General features: G+C 43.2%; 1 protein-coding gene across 1 annotated transcript in view; it reads left to right on the plus strand.

The window, feature by feature from the left end:
• Positions 1-491: 491 nt before the first annotated feature.
• CELSR3 (cadherin EGF LAG seven-pass G-type receptor 3) overlaps positions 492-20036 on the plus strand; it is a 155008-nt gene continuing 135463 nt past the window's right edge. Inside the window, exon 1 of the mRNA XM_032239098.1 lies at positions 492-4059. Coding sequence (XP_032094989.1) covers positions 492-4059 — 3568 coding nt within the window. The remainder of the gene's footprint in view (positions 4060-20036) is intronic.

The following is a 20036-nucleotide window of genomic DNA, read 5'->3' on the forward strand; positions in this document are numbered from 1 at the left end:
CTCGCCAGGATCGCCGCCTGGAGCTGCTGCGGCTGCTGCTGCTCCTCCCTTTGTTTCGCTTCAGCTTGGGGAAGCCAGCGGGCAGAGGGGGCTTGGGCTGCATTCACCGGGCGAAGCCGGAGAAGCCGAGCAGTGGTTGGCCGGGCTGCGCTCTCTTCGGGGAACTAAAGGAAATCTCGCCGTCCGCCAGGCTCCGGGAAGAAGGTCGGCGCTGCGCGGGATCCCCCTCGCAACCCCTGGCGGGGCAAGGGAAGGAGAACAGCAGCTTTTCTCGTGGCGGATCCCTGACCCCACCTTGGGAAAAGAGGACCATCCGCTGCCCGGTGGGCGCCCTGGGAGAGCCGGGCAGCGCTCCCTCTTGCTTGTGGATTATAAATGCTTCCGCGCTTCTTCCGGATCCCCCGAGTCCGGCGAAGGTCGGAGAAAGCCGTGCGCGGACTACCTGGGGATGCCTCGCGAGGCTCGCCGTGCTTGGGGTGGATTCCGTGGAGATGGGCGTCTACTCGAGCCCTTCCAATCAACGCCCTAGGAGGGGCTCGAGCCAGCCGGACAATGGCGCGTCCAATGGGATGAAGGCTCCCTCCCAAAATCGCCGGGATCCGACCCGTTTCAACAGGACTCCAGTCTGCATCCGGCGGGTCCACCTGTGTACAAAGCCATCTCGCCGCTTTCAGAACTGCACCGACCGCTCCTCACTGAAGCGCTCCGAGCGCTCGTCCGCGCGAGCTAGGCGCAAAGGCGGCCGTCCCCCCATGCCTTCCCGGTTCCCGATTATGCGACTGGCTTCCTTTTCCCGCCCGGGAGCCCGTTCGCCTTTCTGCAGGTGGTTCACCCTGTTGACCTGCCTTCAGCTCTGCCTGGGGCAACCGGTGCCCCGTGGAATCTCCCGCAGCTGCTGCACCGGCGAGTGCTGTGGTAGCAGCCCGGAGCGATGCTGCCTTTGTACCTGGACCAGAAAAGGCTGCCCGAGAGCCCTTTCGGCGGTTTCAGCAGCTCGGACAGCTCCCTGGGCTTTTCCGGGAGCCAATCCGAGCGTCAGCTGGAAAAGGCGCGATCTCCTCTTTTCTTTCCGTCCGTTCGACTCGACCAAAGGCTGTTTACAAACTCTTTGCTTTGAGGTGAATTTTAGGAGTCCATCCATCCCGGGATTCTTTCCCTCCCTGCCGTTAAAAGCCCCTCATCCAGCTCTGCACAGTGAAATAAACTATTCCACGTGGGGCAAGAAAAGGAGGGGAAGAGAAGGGGCGCCTCTGCCCTTGCTGAGGGTCCGGAGGGCAGCGAATCGTCACCCACTCTTCCCTCAGTATAATTACCAAGTCCAGGTGGCTGAAAACCAGCCTTCAGGCACGCCAGTGATAACGGTGGCAGCCCAAGACTCTGATTCCGGGGACGCTGGGCGGCTAGTCTATTCCATGGATGCTCTGATGAACAGCAGATCTCTGGAACTGTTCAGCATTGATTCCCAAAATGGCCTCATCAGTACCACCGAAGTTTTGGATAGGGAAAACATGGACCTGCACTACTTCCGAGTAACTGCTATAGATCACGGGGTTCCCCGTCTCTCTGCCACCACCATGGTTGCTGTCACAGTTGCAGATAGAAATGACCACAATCCAGTATTTGAGCAGAGTGAGTACAGAGAGACCATCCGGGAAAACGTAGAAGAAGGCTATCCCATTTTGCAGCTGAGGGCCACCGATGTGGACTCTCCACCCAATGCCCATATCCGATATCGATTTGTCAACGAACAAGCTGCTCATTCAGTCTTTGAGATAGATTCACGGTCAGGGCTGATCACTACTAGTGGGCAAGTAGATAGGGAGAAAATGGAAAAGTATTCCTTGGTGGTGGAATCAAACGATCAAGGTAAGGAGCCTGGCCCTCTCTCCTCCACAGTTAGAGTGTACATAACAGTTCTTGATGAAAATGACAATGTCCCACAATTTAGTGAAAAGCGGTATATAGTCCAGGTAAGAGAAGATATAAGGCCCCATTCAGAAATTTTAAGAGTCACCGCCACTGATTTAGACAAAGACAACAATGCTTTAGTCCATTATAACATCATCAGTGGTAATAGCAGGGGGCAGTTTTCAATTGACAGTGTGACTGGGGAAATACAGGTGGTAGCTCCTTTGGATTTTGAAGTTGAGCGAGAATACGCCTTGAGGATCCGTGCCCAGGATGCAGGGCGTCCTCCTTTGTCCAATAACACCGGCATGGTTAGCATCCAAGTAGTGGACATTAACGATCATGCTCCTATCTTTGTCAGCACCCCTTTTCAAATATCTGTCTTAGAAAATGCCCCTTTGGGCCATTCAGTAATCCACATTCAGGCCGTGGATGCAGATTATGGAGAGAACTCACGCATTGAGTACAAGCTCACTGGCATTGCTTCTGATACCCCCTTTGTAGTGAATAGTGCCACCGGCTGGATTACTGTGAGTGGCCCTTTGGATCGAGAGACTGTTCAGCACTACTTTTTTGGGGTAGAAGCCCGGGACCACGGCTCTCCTTCTTTATCTGCTTCTGCTAGTGTCACTATTACTGTCATGGATGTAAATGATAACCGGCCCGAATTTACCCAGAAAGAATATCTCATTCGCCTCAATGAAGATGCTACGGTGGGGACTAGTGTTCTTAGCGTAACAGCAATTGACCGGGATGTGAATAGTGCCATCAGCTATCAGATAACAGGTGGGAACACACGGAACCGTTTTGCTATCAGTACTCAAGGAGGAGTGGGATTAATCACTCTCTCTTTGCCCCTGGATTACAAACAAGAGAGGCGGTTTGTGCTAACAGTGACAGCCTCTGACCGGACCTTGCACGACAACTGCCATGTTCACATCAACATTACAGACGCCAACACTCACAGGCCGGTGTTCCAGAGTGCCCATTATTCAGTAAACGTTAATGAGGACCGTCCAATTGGTAGCACGGTGGTAGTGATCAGTGCCACGGATGATGATGTTGGAGAAAATGCCAGGATTACCTACTACTTGGAAGACAATATCCCCCAGTTTCGGATTGATGCAAACACGGGTGCCATCACCCTGCAGGCAGAGCTGGATTATGAGGACCAAGTGACCTACACCCTGGCCATTACAGCAAAAGACAATGGGATCCCCCAGAAAGCAGACACCACCTACGTGGAAATCATGGTGAACGATGTCAATGATAATGCCCCTCAGTTTGTGAGTGCTCACTACCAAGGCGTCATCTCCGAGGACAGCCCTCCCTTCACAAGTGTGCTCCAGATCTCTGCCACTGACAGGGATGCCCACGCCAATGGACGGGTGCAGTACACCTTCCAGAATGGAGAAGATGGGGATGGGGATTTCATTATCGAGCCCACCTCAGGGATTATTCGGACCATCCGCAGGCTGGACCGAGAAAGCATTCCTGTTTACGAACTTACTGCCTATGCCGTGGACAGGGGAATGCCTCCCCAAAGAACCCCTGTCCATATTCAAGTGTCGGTGCAAGACATTAATGACAATGCTCCAGTCTTCCCAGCTGAGGAATTTGAAATCTTTGTGAAGGAAAATAGCATTGTGGGTTCTGTCGTGGCCCAGATCACAGCCCTGGATCCAGACGAAGGACCCAATGCCCAGATTATGTACCAGATTGTGGAAGGCAATATCCCTGAAATCTTCCAGATGGACATATTTTCGGGCGAGCTCACTGCCCTCATTGATTTGGATTATGAGACCAAGCCTGAGTATGTCATTGTGGTTCAGGCCACTTCTGCTCCCCTTGTCAGCAGAGCGACAGTCCACATCAAACTCATTGACCAGAATGACAACAGTCCCGTTCTGAAAAATTTCCAGATCCTCTTTAACAACTACATCTCCAACAAATCCAACACTTTTCCTTCCGGTGTGATAGGGAAGATCCCTGCCTATGACCCAGATGTGTCTGATAGACTGTTTTACACCTTTGAACGTGGGAATGAACTGCACTTGTTAATTGTCAACCAGACTAGCGGGGAATTCAGACTCAGCCGTAAACTGGACAACAATCGTCCCTTAATGGCCTCCATGTTGGTGACTGTCACAGGTAAAGATGATTTCCATTTTTTCAATATATTACATCAAAGTTGGATTTCCTTGAATTCTAAAAAAAATAAAACAGCTTGTTTGCTTTTGCTAAATCTATGGAAGCCAGAGACAGGAGAAAGCAATCGAATAGAGAGACTTTGATAGTTAATTATATTAGCAGATCTTTTATTTATTTTTTCCTAGTTTCCTTTAGGGTGTAATAGCTCAGTGGGCACCAAAAGAAGCGAGATTTGATTGCTTCCTGTTATCTCATGGCAGACTCATTTCATAATATATTTGACGGAGCTAAGTTCCTGCCCTGAAGAGTTTACAGTCTAAATTAGATTAAAGTGCACACAAAGGAAGGGAGAAAGGATGTAAATTGATAAGTTAAACCTGTCTGCTGCACAGAGAATGGAGATGCTGCCTGCTTTGTTTCTCTGTTTCTTTTCATGCCATAGCAGGGATAGTCTAACCAAATATGGAGCCTTGAAAAGTTATAATGATCCTCTGCGGCGTTTGAGTTAGAGGAAGCATAAGTTAGCAACAAGTGATGAAACTGGGAGTTTGTCTGACTGCTGCTTTCTCTGCCTACCAAATAATTGGAACTTGGGAAAAGGCAAAAGTAATTATTCTGAGGGGGGGGGGGAGAAGTATTAACATACAGTGTTTTTGAACTAAAATTGCCATTTTGGATTATGTTTCCCTGTTTTGCCTCTGGACTAGCTGATGAAGATGATCAGAGTTTTCACATGGATAGCAGGCAGATTGATGTAATTTGCCTAGTACTTAAATATTCTTTGTCTGGATGGGAAGAAGCCTTGATAGATTTGAAAACTTGCAATTTGTTCTTAGATGTTATATTCTCTCTCTCTCTCTCTCTCTCTCTCTCTCTCTCTCTCTCTCTCTCTCTCTCTCCCTCCCTCCCTCCCTCCCTCCCTCCCTCCCTCCCTCCCTCCCTCTCTCCCTCTCTCCGTCTCTCTCTCTCATACATACACACACACACACACACACACACACAGAGGCGCACACACAGAGGCTTGAAGTATGTGGGCGGCATGAAAGGATTTATCAATTTAAAACCATTTACAACTTGTTTTTTCTCTTCAAGGAAATTGATGCAATGTATTCCCAAAATCATATTCTGCACATTTATTACCATTTATTCAGTGTGTTTGGGGGGTTTGCCTGAACAGTTCTGAGGTTCTTGGTTCAGGTGAATCCCTAAACACATTGCTTAAGTGACAATTAAAGTGCAGGATATGATTTGGAGAATGCATTGCATTGAATTCAGGGTTTCAAAAATTTTTAGAACCTCTTCTGTAGGTGTGGCCTGTTTTGTGGGAGTGGCTTTCTGGCCATCTGACCATGTGGGAGTGGCTTGCCAGCCATGTTACTGAGTGGGACTGGCTTGGCAGTCATGTGACTGGGTGGGTGTGGCCAAGTTGTAAAATGTGGTGAAACTCACTTAACAATGCTCTTGCTTAGCAACCAAAATGTTGGCTCAGAAACTCTGGCATTTGAAGCACGCAAGTCTTAAAGCTGTCAAGTTACAAGAGCCTTGCACCCCTAATGCTTTAGGAAAAAAAAACCAGGGGTGTTCAAACTTGACAGCTTTAAGACTTGTGGACTTCAACTCCCAGAATTCCTCCTCTCGCTCTTCATCTTGATGATGGGAAGATGGGTGGGGGGAAGGAGCTGGAACAGGTTCTAAACAGCACTGTAGATTTGTGGAATCTCTTCTATAGAAGAGGTTAGAACTGGCAGAAACCCACCCCTTGAATTCCTTAAAGAGAAAGGCTCAGTCCCAAAACATAAATTAATAATGGAGATAATGTCTCAGCTTGGACAGTTTCTTTCCCCTAATAAACAGTAGGAGTCACAGATCTGACTTAAGGAGCAAAGATTCTTGGGATATACAACATAACTTCTAGGCACATTTATAGCTCCAGTGCATTTCCTTTTAAGAATGAAATGCTGGATATATCTGCTAAATACATCTAAAGCTTCTGTATTGGATGCATTTTTCAAAAGCCATTGTCTTTCATTTTATTTATCTTATCTTCCAAAAAAGCAAGATAATATGACCCCCCCCTCAATGACTGATTGGATATTACTTTGGCTATCTTGTGGATTCAGCCAGTGAGCCAAATGCTTGAATTATCACTCTTCTATACTGCAAGAAGGAAACAGTTTCCACCATTAGGTTTCTTAGCAGATTCAGCCTAGGCTTCAACTATCCCATAAGCAAGGTTTGGCTTCTTGCTTAGATTTAATTAAAGTAGCCCTTGTTCATTAAATAATGTGATGGATCTGATTACCATGTCATGTCAATATTTATGTCTTGGCCATAATCATTTCTTTGTTCTCTCTGCCAGGTTGCTGCCGATTTTACTACTAGTTCGCAACCTGTGCGCATCAGGTGCGCATGTGCGCTATTCAATGTAAATTGTCCTACGTGCATGCGCAGAACAATTTACAGTGAACTGCGCAGGCACAGTCACTGAAATCCAAAATGGCGGCAGGCCAGGGACAGCAAGAGAACCAGTTTGGGGGCGTGGCAGGCCTGGGTCGCTGCCGGTTCTGCGACCCAGGCCTGACTTCCACTACTGATTCGATCAAACCAGTCCAAACCAGCAGCAACCCACCTCTGCTCTCTGCTCAGTCTCACTATTCATCTGTTTCTATTTCACATTACATGCAAAATAATCATTTGTTGGTTGCTCTTTTGCCTTTTTCTATTTTTTTCTAAAATCTATTTAGAAAATAGCTTTACATACCACTTCTTCTAAATATCAACAAATTATCAGGGTTTGGTTGGGGGAGGGAATGCTGATAGAAACTCATATTATCTTTACAATATATGAGCTCTGCATTTATGCAAATACATACAGTATATCTCTATAACATTCCCCTACATTGGAAATAGCTGTTACAATCATTTCTTACATTAAGTCAGAAGGGTTTACACCAGTAGCCAAATACAGTCAAGCAAAATGTGTAAAAGGCCAAGAATGGGAATCTAAATAGCCTGAAGTCTTCCAGTTCTAAGCTCTTCCTATAAGGCCATATCTCCATTAATGTCACAAGATGTAGGGAACTCCTGTCCTCCTTCTTCTGGAAGGCTATAAGACCCAGCCTTTTCTGTAAGTGTTGGGCTAGGATGGAGGATGAGTCCAGCATTTGCTTCCTTCAGGTAGAGTTGTGATACCGCATGGTGTGTAAACATTTTAAATGCTGTTGCATTTTTAATGTGCACGGTTGGTTGTTAGCCATGTTGAGATGTTTTATAGAATGCAGGAGGAAATGTCACTTTAACAATAACTAAGTGGCATGTTTTACAACTGATCCCTAATGATGTTAAAAAAAAAAGATCCTTGGGTAGAAAGCATGTACAGGAAGGTTCTCTAGAAGGAGAAAGAGGAGAGGAGGTTGCATCTGTATCTCACAGCCTTAGTTATTCAGCTGTGTCTGGGGAGACTTGCATTATTCATGGCTGTCTCCGCATCCTAGTTAACTGCCTCCTTTTTCTGCCTGCCATGAGATTAATAGGGGGAGATGGTTGGGGAAAGGCAACCCCTGTTTCTTTCCGAAGATAGGGAGAGGCCAGGCAGACATGTTCAGGGCGGTCAACTCAGGCTCAACGCTCGATTAGGGTTCCTCAGGGGTTAATTGTAACTGCAGGGTAGTGCAATATTATATTCATGCCCCCAGAGGGAGGAGGGAGAGGCATGCAGGCCGGTGATTGGAGAGCCACATTGACCTTTCCAGGAGCCTGCCAGGGTGCATTCAAGTAAACTCAACCTCCGAACGCACTTAAACCTTGCACAAAGGCGGGAAGAAATCACATTTTCAGGCTTTTGCATTAAATTCACTCAGAACAACGCAGCTCTTGGAATGAGGACGTTATCATTTTTCCCAGTGTGAAAATGAGGAAAGAAAAGGTTACACTCAGGACAGCAAAAAGCATGGAAAGAGAATTAGGCAAAGAAACCACACCTCCGGCTATGAATAGGGAAGGGGCAGGGAGGGGAGGGGCCGCCCTGTGCCCCTGGTTGGATTTAGTAGTTATTCGGCCCTTTCCTTGGAGAACAACTGATTGCTTGCAGTTTTTATATCTTATTATTGCTATATTTTCCATTCAGTTGTCTACAGAACAGTTTCTGTTCCAATTTGGTACAGTGGCACCAGGGATCAACGTGATGGTTGAAATCAATGAACAATTAGTCAGGTCTTAGAAAGAAAAGAAGGGATAGTTTGTGAAATGGATCTTAATGGACAGAAATCCTAGCTTTGCTGTATACTCCACTCCATGATAGTCTTAGACTGTAACAGAAATATATTCCTTTGCTTGCAAAACAGGATGCAGTCAAATTTTTTGTTTTAAAAGGCAATATTGATATTAGAATGTAGGTTGGTTTAATTCCAGTCAAGGGATTTTTTTTTAATCCCTTCATTAGTTCTAGCCTCCGGACATGCTTTGGACATGTGGCATCAATTTCACTCTGGTGCCAGCTAGAATTACTGTGGTTAGCAGCTAATATGGATATTGATCTATTTCACAAGAGTAATATCAATTAAGCTCCGTTCTGCTTCTGATGCTATCTATCTAGCTGGGTCAAGTAAGGCTGGAAGGCTGGTTCTGATTCTTGGGCCACATCCAGTTCCTTTTTAACTAATACAGCTACTTGTAAGATGTGAAGAAATTCTGTTTCTTTTGCATCCACCTGGCTTTGGCAGATATCTCTAGTGATTAAGAAAATTGCTTGGGGAGCCTATGGCCTAAAGCTCAAACTTGTAGTATCAGATAAATCTTTCCAGCAGAGATTTTTGGTGTCTTAAAAACTATTTAATATTCTGCAATGCAAAATTTATATTTGCATATACATACAAACAAACTTCTATGTAAAGGGAAGATTCATGTAAGTGTTAAAAGTAAGGCGAAATAACTATAATGGAGAAAACAATTCAAATATAAGTAAATATATGTTTTAAATTATAGTGATCGTTCAACATTAATAAATTTCCAAGCACTGATAGTTAATGTATATGATGGAATTAAAAATATTTTTTATTCCATTTAAATGATGGAACGGAACTTTTTAGTAAGTATAAATTTGGCAGGTTTTTATTAGATTCACCTTCAAAATTCCTTTGAAAGGGATATCCACTTTAAGTTCATTGATCGAATCCCCTGAATGTTGCCATTTCTGTTGTCAAACCTATGTACAATTATTGTTTTACATTGAGAATGCTGTTCTTCATATGTAGAGTGCTGAAGGGCACAAATAGCAATTTTGTAGTATAGTAGTTGAACTGGACTACAGAGACCCAGATTCAAATTTACTTTCAGCCAAGGAAACCATCAGGTGACTTTGGGGCAATTTCTCAGCCCAACCTACTCCCAGGGAAAGAAAATGAAAGAGGGAATAGTAATAGCACTTAGACTTATATACCGCTTCACAGTGCTTTACAGCCTTCTGTAAGCAGTTTACAAGTCAGCATATTGCCCCCGACAATCTGGGTCCTCATTTCACCCACCTCGGAAGGATGGAAGGCTGAGTCAACTTTGAGCCTGGTAGGAGTTGCTCTGCCAAACTGTTGGCAGCCGGTGATCAGCAGAAGTAGCCTGAAATACTGCACACTAACCACTGTACCACCGCGGCTGTTGTGTGTACTACCTTGAGCTCCTGAATGATAGGCAGGATGTATGTCTAAGAAATAAATAAATTGATGATATATAACATTGAAAGATGAATGCTTGATATTGTAGCTGACTTTATTCAATCCTTTAATGGTTTAGGATGAATAGATGTTGGGATAGAGGTTATTTCTAGTTCTGTTACAAAGTCCATGTCCTCTGTTGATTCTTCAGTGCCATCCCTTGTCAATTCTGAGCAGCATCTTCAGATTGGGGAGCTGTCTGAAAAATAGAACAGGCAGCCCAATCGAGGCTTGTGACAGGAAAGCAAATCTTACTAAGATCATGGATGACATGTAGGGATGTATTATTTCTCCCGGGGATTTTAGATGACAAGAAGTGGTGTTTTGTCCCTTTATCCCCCTAACTGTTCTATAAAAGATTACCCATAGGTATATGATATATCTTGTTGATTCATCCTTGGACATTGTAGGCCTTGGATGTGAAATCCTTCATTTTTAGACCTCTGATGAGTCAGAAAAGAGGCAGTTGTATCACAGGCTCTGACTAAGCAGATTGTGATATATTATGGTATATTCTGAATAGAAACCAGAAGCAAATAGTTGTAGACTTCTGGTTACAAGTGGTACTTATACTGGTTCCTGATTGCACAACAGTTACAATGCTTACCAGTGAGATAACTGGTCTAAAGTTGATAGAAATATATGTCTCAACAACACCTATATTCTTTTTGGGGGGGGACAGGGGCGAACCGGGGGGGACAGGGGCGAACCGGGGGAGACAGGGGCGAACCGGTTGGTCGGCGAACCCGGAAGTAAGTAACTTCCGGGAACGGCGAAGGGCCCACCCGCCGACCCGCGCTCCTTACCGGTCTTTGAAGGCTTCTGCGCATCCACGCAGGCGCATGGCACATACAGCGCCTGCACGATTCTCCACGAGCAGCTGGATGGCACATACAGCGCCTGCGCGATTCTCCGTGAGCAGCTGGAGCATCGCGCAGGCGCTAAGACGCATGCGTGAACTGCGCGCGTGCACGAGGACGCCGCCGCCCCCGTTCCAACCGAACCAGTTGGAACGGGATTAGCAACCCACCACTGGGGGGTGGGAGTTAATATATGTTAATGTGAATAAATATTTTCCTTGTTCAGATGTTGCATCCAGCTGGCAAATCATTCATAGAGTCCTTCCTGCAAAGGCTAGAAACTTGATGATCAACTCTAAGTGGCTGTGAGCACTGAATAAGTCTGGTGGATCCCTTGAATAATTGCGAGCAATTCCAGCATGCCATCAACATTCCTTTGCAGCTAGAATTCTCCATTACAGTAGGAAAATATCTCAGAGAGGGGCGACGATTTGCCATTTGAATTTCCATTTATTACAAAACAGCTGACATTCTCTAAACATCATTAGGTATTTAGATGCACCAGCATGTGTTTGCTGTCATGCCATCAAAAAAGCCATATGCATTATTCCACTGAAATCAATCAGAATATTTTAGGCCTGAATTCACCTTCTGCCAGGTATTTTTATAAAGATGTCCCATCTTTCAGATTTGCTCCTTGTAGGATGATCATAGCTCCAGGATGGTTATTTTCAGGGACATCTAAAAATTACATTTATTTAGGCTGTTTATTTTTATTTATTTATTTGTCTCCCACCTTCAATATTTTTACAAATAAGAGAGTAAACATGTCCAACATACCTTCCTCCACCTATTTTCCCCACAACAACAACCTCTGTGAGTCAAGTTAGTGTTTGGTAATGTTCCCAGATTGAATGTTTTAATCTCTGCATTTAAGGTTTCAAGGGAGGAAGCACTTTAATTAATTAAATTAATATAACACATTGTGAACTTATCTATCCTCTAGAGTGCTTCCCTTCTAGAACGTCCATATTAGGAGTCAATTAGGTATTTATACTTCCTAAAAATTCATGGTAAGAGCACTCCTTTATCAAGAATCGAATCTTCTTTGGGGTGAATGAAGTCCAGTGGTCCTGGGTGAACTACAATTTACCAGATTCAATATATGGACATTTTGGTGGCCCAAAACCAGAATCTCCCCAAATGATTTTTGCAAGAGCCATGGTGGCACAGTCGTTAGAATGCAGAATTGAATGCAGCATTGCCAGCAGTTCCAGTCTCACCGGCTCAAGGCTGACTCATTCTTTCATCCTTCTGAGGTGGATGAAATGAGGACCCAGATTGTTGGGGCCAATATGTGTTGACTCTGTAAACCTGTTAGAGAGTGTTGTAAAGCACCATGAAGCGGTATATAAGTCTAAGTGCTATTGCTATTGCATGTGAACTGCAGAGACAAGAACCCTTTAGTACAAATATTTGTACAGGATTAAATCCAGTCAACTTTTCTCTGCAATTATTTCTGAATGGGTTAGGAAGGTTTGGCCCGTGACTGAACTTGTGCTTCATACCTGCAATACAGATATAAATGTAGCGAGGGCTCATCAGTAGTTGAGGACATATTATTGGAGAGAGAAATGAAGGGAAAACATCAGCCTCCTTCTGCGTAAGCCAGGTGCCAATTGACTCAGGTCTGGCTAAGTTTAAAGGCTGATCTACCTAAAAGGCAGGTGTGGGGATTGGAAAAGAAGGTGGGAAAAGAAGGCAGATACTAGAGCACAATGACAATGACAAACCTGCACAGGAAACATAGGAAATTCCCTTATCACGCCCTGTATAAACATATCCCCCACTTGTCTGTGCTAGCTGGTTCAGACCCAGCTCATTTGTCATGCACTAACTACTGTACAATATTTTAAAATAGAGCTTGTTCCTGTACTGGGATTCATTATGTGAAGAAAGGCATGGGCTAGAATAGGGGTGTCAAACTTGCATCGTCACAGTGTCATCACATGATATATCAGGACATTCCCCCCTCACTAAAATGGGCAGGGGCGGGGCTAGCACAGGACACATCTGGCTGGTGGGCCGCAAATTCACCTGGGCTAGAGTTTCAACAAGAAGGCATGCACTGTTTTGCTGAGGCTGGGGTGTCTATTCAACCTATAGGGCTGGAAGGAACCTCAAAGGTCAAGGCAGGAGACCTTATACCATCCCGATCAAATCCCAGTCTATTTTTGAAAACCTCCAGTGATGGAGGACGCATAATTCCAGGAGGCAAGCTATTCCATTGATAAATTGTTCTGCCAGAATTGAATTGCGTCTACTAGTATGAAGTAGGATATCAAGCCTCAAATAATGCTCCCTGTTCTATTTTAGGTTTAAAACTTTTTTTCTTATGTATGCTTGGCTTAGATTACTGGCACTCCTAAGTGACTGTTTTGTTTGTAACCCATGACTCTGAATCTTAAGGCTTTGGGGAGAATACATTTCAGCTGGTTTTGTCCATCTTTAGTGTCAGATGTGTTTGTGTTACTCATGAGTTAGGCCCTCCCCTCTCTGACTACAAGGGATCGTGCCACGGAGGGGCAAGAAAATCACTGTACGATACTAACATTACCCAGAAGCATGCATTATATGAGGCCTTGCTCCCATCCTAATAAAAAACTACCTTTCTTACTTTTTAATGTGCATATATTTTGAGAAATTCTATGAGCCTGGATGTGCCTTCCAGGCCAATCAATAGATATGCATATCCCAAGTACCTCTTCCCAAACGCTGTTGGTCAGGATGCTGAGCAGCAATCTATTTCCAACTTGAGCATCATTCTTTGCTAAAGCAAAATGAAAAAATAATGCACCCACACAACCTCTATGCTATTCCCTGGATTTGCATTAACTAAGTATGTGCCAGGTGGGCCCACTCTAATCAGTGACCAGAGGTTCATCTTGATGATTGGATTTGTGTGTGTGTGTTTTTTTTTAAACCAGCTGCTGCAGACACATCATGAAAATAACTAAAATGTTACTTGGGTATACATCTGATCCTACCCAGTTAATGAAATTGGTTTTCATTAACTCAGTGTTGCAAGAGTTGACTAGAGATATCAGAGTGGAGAATAAGCTGGTTATGTGCACTACATGGAAATATGTGATAAAATAGAGAAGAGATTCCTTCCTGGGAGAAGCACCGTCAAAGAGCCACAAAATAGACTTTCCCCCAGCTCTCTTAACCAGATAGCTGGGGGAAAGCTTCAGAATATTTGTGTCTCTAATACTCACAGTGGAAGAGGGATAAGCTAGTTGCAAACTGACTATTGTGTGCCAAACCAACTGCTGCTATCACTTGAAAGCTACATGTGAGCAAATCTCCAGGCTACCAGAAAGTGTAAATATTCACCAGCTCCACCTCTTCATCAATTGTCGGGCACTGCACTTATTCACAGTAGCTGATTAAAATTACTGGGGTGGGGGGGCATGTTTGATGCTTCTAGACAAGGTTGGGCCTTTTGTATGTAGGTTGAAAAGTGTGGAGGGGGAAAGGTCATTCTCTTAACCATCTGCTGCCCTTTAACAGAACAGATTGAGCGTTACTTGAAAGGCTTGAGATATTGCTAGGATTGCATTGCAAGTATTTAGAAGATATCATAGATATTAAAAAAAACATCATCAAGGAAAGGCTCTTTCCCCCTCCCCCATCTCTTATAGGTCTGTTATACAAACCAATTATCCAAATAGGGAAGTGTAGTTCTCATGTCACATTCGTTTTCAGACTTAAGGAGGATGTTCCAGTCCCTGAATTCCAAAGAAATGTGTTCTGGTATAAAAACTAGGACAAATTTATCCCCATTTTGTAAGAGTATTTTACAGCCAAGGTGAAATAGGTTATTTCATATTAGCCCTTTTTTTCCTTATTGAATGTCATTTGTTCACTTCATGAATTTATTGTCCGATTAGGGAAGAAACAGTAAGGAAATAAGAGATGGAGGAAGCAGTACTCCAGGTGGAGAAAAGGCAATTCTGAATATAATAGCCAATACTAAATGAAAGAGAGGTTTTGTTGAACAAAACACTTCTAGGTAAAGATTAGCTTTTTTGTTATGATATCTTCTTTTAAGGATATAATTTCTTAAAATAAAAATATATTAATGATGTCATTGTCAAGGTTCCAACTGACGAACCCAACCAAACTAAGTGTGGCCGAGATGATCCAATCTCTTAATGCAAAACTTTATTGAATACATCATTTTGGTACTGATGAGAGCAAAACCAGATCTGACCATTTCCCACACAAACCCACATAGACAAAGTTCAGATTCTCTCTCCTTCCAATTTCATCACATGGTCCAATTGAGCCTCCTGATATTGTTGTGAGAAAGTCTTTTGCTCTGATAACCACCTGCCAAAATGTCCTTGGTTCTCTCACCTGGCATCTTGATTTCTAGGACCTAAGTTCTACCTTCCCCTTCACTCTCCTATAGATTGTTAGCAAGCTGAGAAGTGATAATAGTGTAACAGCAAAAAGCGGCTTTTGAAGCTTGACAGTCATGCTAATTCAACATAAAAATGTGACTTTCCTAGGCTTCTTTCAATGAATGCTAGTTTTCCCTGTTGATGGGCATTTATCACAGGAAGGAATAATCAATTGGTGGGACAATCTGAGGCTTCACTTGCTCTAACTTATTCTTCCCTTTACCATTTTAATTCTTCATTCAGTTGATGCAGAAGAATGATATCTCAGGCATTTTAACAGGCTCTAATATAGAAAGAACCATAGCCTTGAAAGTCCAATACATAATGACTCTTGAACACAACTAATGTATTTCAGTGGGAGATCTTTCTGGTGGATTGTGCTGCATGCACCAAATCTTTTTCTCATTTTAGTAACCCTAGTTGCAGCCAAATGTCACTGTTAGTCATTTGATATTTTTAATAGGATAGTTTATGTGGCATGATTGTTATTACAAATCTCTAAGGAGAAAATGCATTTTGAATTGCAATCGGCTTAAGAAATCATAGCGGTGGCAGCATTCTTTCCAATGTTCTTCAGTCAACAATAACCTCAAGGTCCATAAACCTGTTGCTTAAAAAAAATACTGTATGTAGGTCTCAGCAAGGTCTTTTATGCCAATTAGGAGACTTCTTGGAACCCCCAAAATATTCAGAACTGCACACCACATTGTAATATTACCTCCAAATATCTCATCTGGTTTAGATTAAGTTCTCCTATCTGAAATGTCAATTCATTAATACAAGAAAGAAGAATAGTGATTGCAATGCCTTGGATGGCTTTGAGTACGCAATTAGCCCTAAACAGGACTAGAAATGTATGGGACCTTTTTAACCTCTACCTTCAGTTAATCTGTCCTATGTTCCACCAACTTAAAGGCCAACTTTCAGGGGCAAAAACAGCATTTCTCCTTAAGACTGTGATCTCCCATTGAATATGCTCCCTTGAACCTGTACAGTATTGTGGGTTCCTTGAACCCCATGGAAGGTGATCACGAGAGTTTCAGCTTTGGTTTATGATTCATGTTTCTAAGCATTCCAGGAAAAGAAGTCAATTAAATAGCTCCTTGATCTTCAGGCCCCAAATAAAAAAAAAGTGACTATGATGCTTCTCGGTACAACAATTTCAAATTAACTCAATGCCTAATTTTTCATGGCCGTATTTATACCAGCTTTTTGATAACAATACTAAATAGTTTTGCAGTTGCTGTCTCGTATGGTGCTTGTTTTTTTAATTGACCTACAGCTCTCATATTTCCTGTTTGGAACTCCAACTAAGACCAGACTCTTCCTAGATTCACAGTCTGTGGCCAGTCAGATGCTACCATTTGTTAATGACTACCAGTATTTTGCAGTGCTTAGTATAGGTAACTTTAAGCAGAGAGTTCCCCAAGTGTGCTATTTCATCTCCTCTGTTTAAACTTAATAAGAGCTTATGTCTGCCAACCTGCTACCCAGTTAAGAATTTTGTTTAATAGCCACACTCTAATGACATGGCAAAGAAAATGGCAAATGGTTTATTGTGCATTTACACAGTTCACTTAATGTGAAGGATTGGACAATCGGTATCTTTGATAACTGTGTTCTTAACTATTTCTTTGAGTAAAGTTATAAAATTACAAAGCCAGGTTTAGAATTCAGACTGTCCAAATAATCATACAGCACAAAAAAAAGAGGGTTGACAGCAAACTAAACGAAACTCTAAGCACATTTTATTTTCCTATCCAAAGAAAGAAGTAATAATGCAGGAATATATAACCTAGCTAGCATAAGCAATGAAAATAGATGAAACAACCAGAAATCAGTGGGAGAAGAGCTAGAACTGTAACAGTAAAAGCTATAGTCTGCCTCCTTAGAGGGAAGAGAGCTAATGATCACATCAGTTAGCTTTTAATTCTCTCATTGTTGCCACCATATCTATCCATCTATTTCTCTCTCTCTCTCTCCCTCCCTTCCTCCCTCCCTCCCTCCCTCCCTCCCTCCCTCCCTCTCTCTCTCTCTCTCTCTCTCACACACACACACACTTGCCCCAGTCTCTTTAATACATAAATGCTGCTAGAATCCCATGACTTTCAGCAATCTCTGCACTGAATATGAAATATGACATTTAGGACTTATTGTTTCTTCTCTACCTTTTCTATTTAATACAACATTCAGGCTGGCCTTTACAATAATAAAAATGCAAATTACAATGTAATGTAATGCAGATTATATGTAATGTGGATTAAAATAAAACCAAAATCAAAGTCTATTTTTAAAATAATAAAAATAAATTTTAAAACTTGATGAAAGATACATGTATTTTTACCATATTGGGAAAGGAGTCAGCATATTTCTTAGGGAGTGCATTTTAAAGTCTGGGAGCTACAACAAGAGAAAAACCATGTTTTGTATAAAAGAAACTTGAGCTTCTGGCAATAGAAGATTTGCTTCCACTGACAGGTAGGTAACTAACAAGTTTATAGCAAAAAACATGATCCTAGAGATAATCAAGACAAAGATCAACAATACCTTAAACTGAGGCCTGAAGGCAACTGGTAGTCAATATTCACCATCTGTGATACCACAATTTCCACAGTCAGCATATATTTGGCCATCATATTTAGCGACCACTACTATTTCCAGATATATTTCAAGCACCTTAATTAATGCATGTTATGATAATCTGGATGTGTTGTAACCAGCACATGGATAACCATTGCTAAGTCTAACAGGAAAGTTCTTGCAATAGCTATAAATAAGATGCTTGCCATATCAGCCGCATGCAGCGTGGCTAGCTCAGGACCAAGAAACACACTGTTCTTTCTGAGAAAGCTCACAGCCGATACTGTGAGCTTTAACCACACTTCCAAAATCCAGTTTTTCCTTTACCTCCATCATGCCTGAATTAAATTTCATCTTGCTCTTTCTCACCTAGCACATTATTAAGTTAGGCAATTTTCCGGAGTACTGATTGCTTCCTTGGAGTTATAAGGTAGAGAGTAATAGAAACAACTGTCATCAGCATACTGATAGCGCACCATTCAGAAACTCCCAAGTAACTAGACCCAGCAGTTTCATTTAGATGTTAAGCAGCAAAGAGGATGACAAGACAGAGTCCTGAGAGATACCATAGGTAGGTCAACAACCTAAATATAAAACAGTAGATGCAGGAGTGGGTTGCTGCTGGCATTACTGCCGGTTCGGGGCGCAAAAACTTTTTGCTGCACGCGTGTGCACATTTACACCTAAAAAGGTCTGCGCATGCGCACAACGTTAGAAAAGGAAAAAAAATACATTTTTGCAATGAAGATTGTTCTGCACACATGCAGAACCGAAAATCAAGATGGCGCCACCACCAATAGAACTGGTTTGGGGGTGTGGCAGGCCAAGTTACTACCTACTTGGCCGAACTGGCCCAAACTGGTAGGATCCCACCTCTGAGTAGATGCCTTGCACACCTTTTGAGCATGTCCCAACAGGAAGTAGCAAATGTATTTATTAATTTACTTACATGGCCACCCATCTCAATTTATTTTGGTTCAGGAGAAGGCTCTTTCAGTAGATATCTTTTAAGCTGCTAACTTTAGGTATGCAGGAACACATCCTGCATTGAAGAAGATATCAATCACCTTCCTGAATGTAGCAGAAATTAGCTCTGGTGGGTAAAGCCTGAGCAAGTAATTGAGGGCCCCCCCATTCTCTCCCTGTACCCCGTCTCCATCTGTAAGATCTACAAGCTGAAAAGAATTAAGATGAACCTGACAAGCAGCTGCCAAGGTTATTTTCCTGTGACCTGACCCAACACTGGAGTCTAGATTAAACTGAATCTGATTGATTGATATAAATTGTTCACAGTGAGCTTCCAACTGTTCCGGCTCCCTCCTCCAGCATCTTGATGGAAGAGATACTGCACACTATAGAAAAGTATTAGCAGCCTATTCTGTGCTGTCACAGTGAAGGCAGAGAAGTATCCCTTTTCTCTACACCCACCATGACAGTGTAGGACGCCAAGAGGGCCCCATTCCATGTTCAACCTGTTGGAAAAAATGTCCATCTGGGTTCAGTTCCAAGTGGGGAAAAAGACATTAGACTCATGGAAGTTGCTTGGAAAGAAGATTTATTGATGAACAGGATCACATGCCTTGAAGATCTTGGGCGAAGAAAAAAGGGAAGAGATGCTGAGAGTGCCTGGGTTTTATGCCCTCTCTGGGCTTTGGGAAATTGAGCTTATATTCTGATTGGTTGCCAGACTCCCATGGGGCCATACAGAGGTAACTTTGGTTGAGGCTTGCTGAGTGAAGTAATCTTCCCAGGTGCCATGTGGCCAGGGGTCCGGATTCTTTTACTGCTAGTTCACTCAGGGACGCACTTCGGGCATGCGTGCATGTATAGTAGTGAAAAAATTGCTTTTGCGCATACACAGAAGCAAAAAACAAGATGGCGCCTCTATAGGCTCCGCCGCTAGAACCGGTTTGGGGGTGTGGGCATCCGAGTTACTATCTACTCAGCCGAACCGGTTGGAACTGGTAGGAACCTGCCTCTGCATGTGGTGAGTTCTGTTGCTATATGGGTAGAGGGGCTAATCCTACCTTTGTTGGATATTGGCTGAGGGCATTTGCCTATGAATAGACCTAGCTATCTCTTTATCTCTTAAGTGATCTGCTGGGGGCTATTAAGAGTGAGCCTGTTTCCTGCCTAAAAAAACATGTTTCTCCATTTCTCATCCAGGGAAATATAATATTCTGCCTTTATAATATTTCCTAGAATATTTCATTCTTCTAGGAGAGGGGTGGGTGTTAGCTTCCTACAAACCCATCATAAGAGCCTCCTCCCTTTCTATGCTTGCGTTTTGCTTCATTTCTTGTAGCTCCTTGATAAACCAATGTGCAATTGAGCTCTTTAATAGAGGAAAGGAGGCACTGAGGACCAATAATGTCAACTGCCCAGGCCTTCTCCACAGATCAGCCAATGCTTTAACAATATTG

The sequence above is a fragment of the Thamnophis elegans genome, chromosome 2 (assembly GCF_009769535.1).
Source record: "Thamnophis elegans isolate rThaEle1 chromosome 2, rThaEle1.pri, whole genome shotgun sequence".
In the NCBI taxonomy this organism is placed as follows: domain Eukaryota; kingdom Metazoa; phylum Chordata; class Lepidosauria; order Squamata; family Colubridae; genus Thamnophis; species Thamnophis elegans.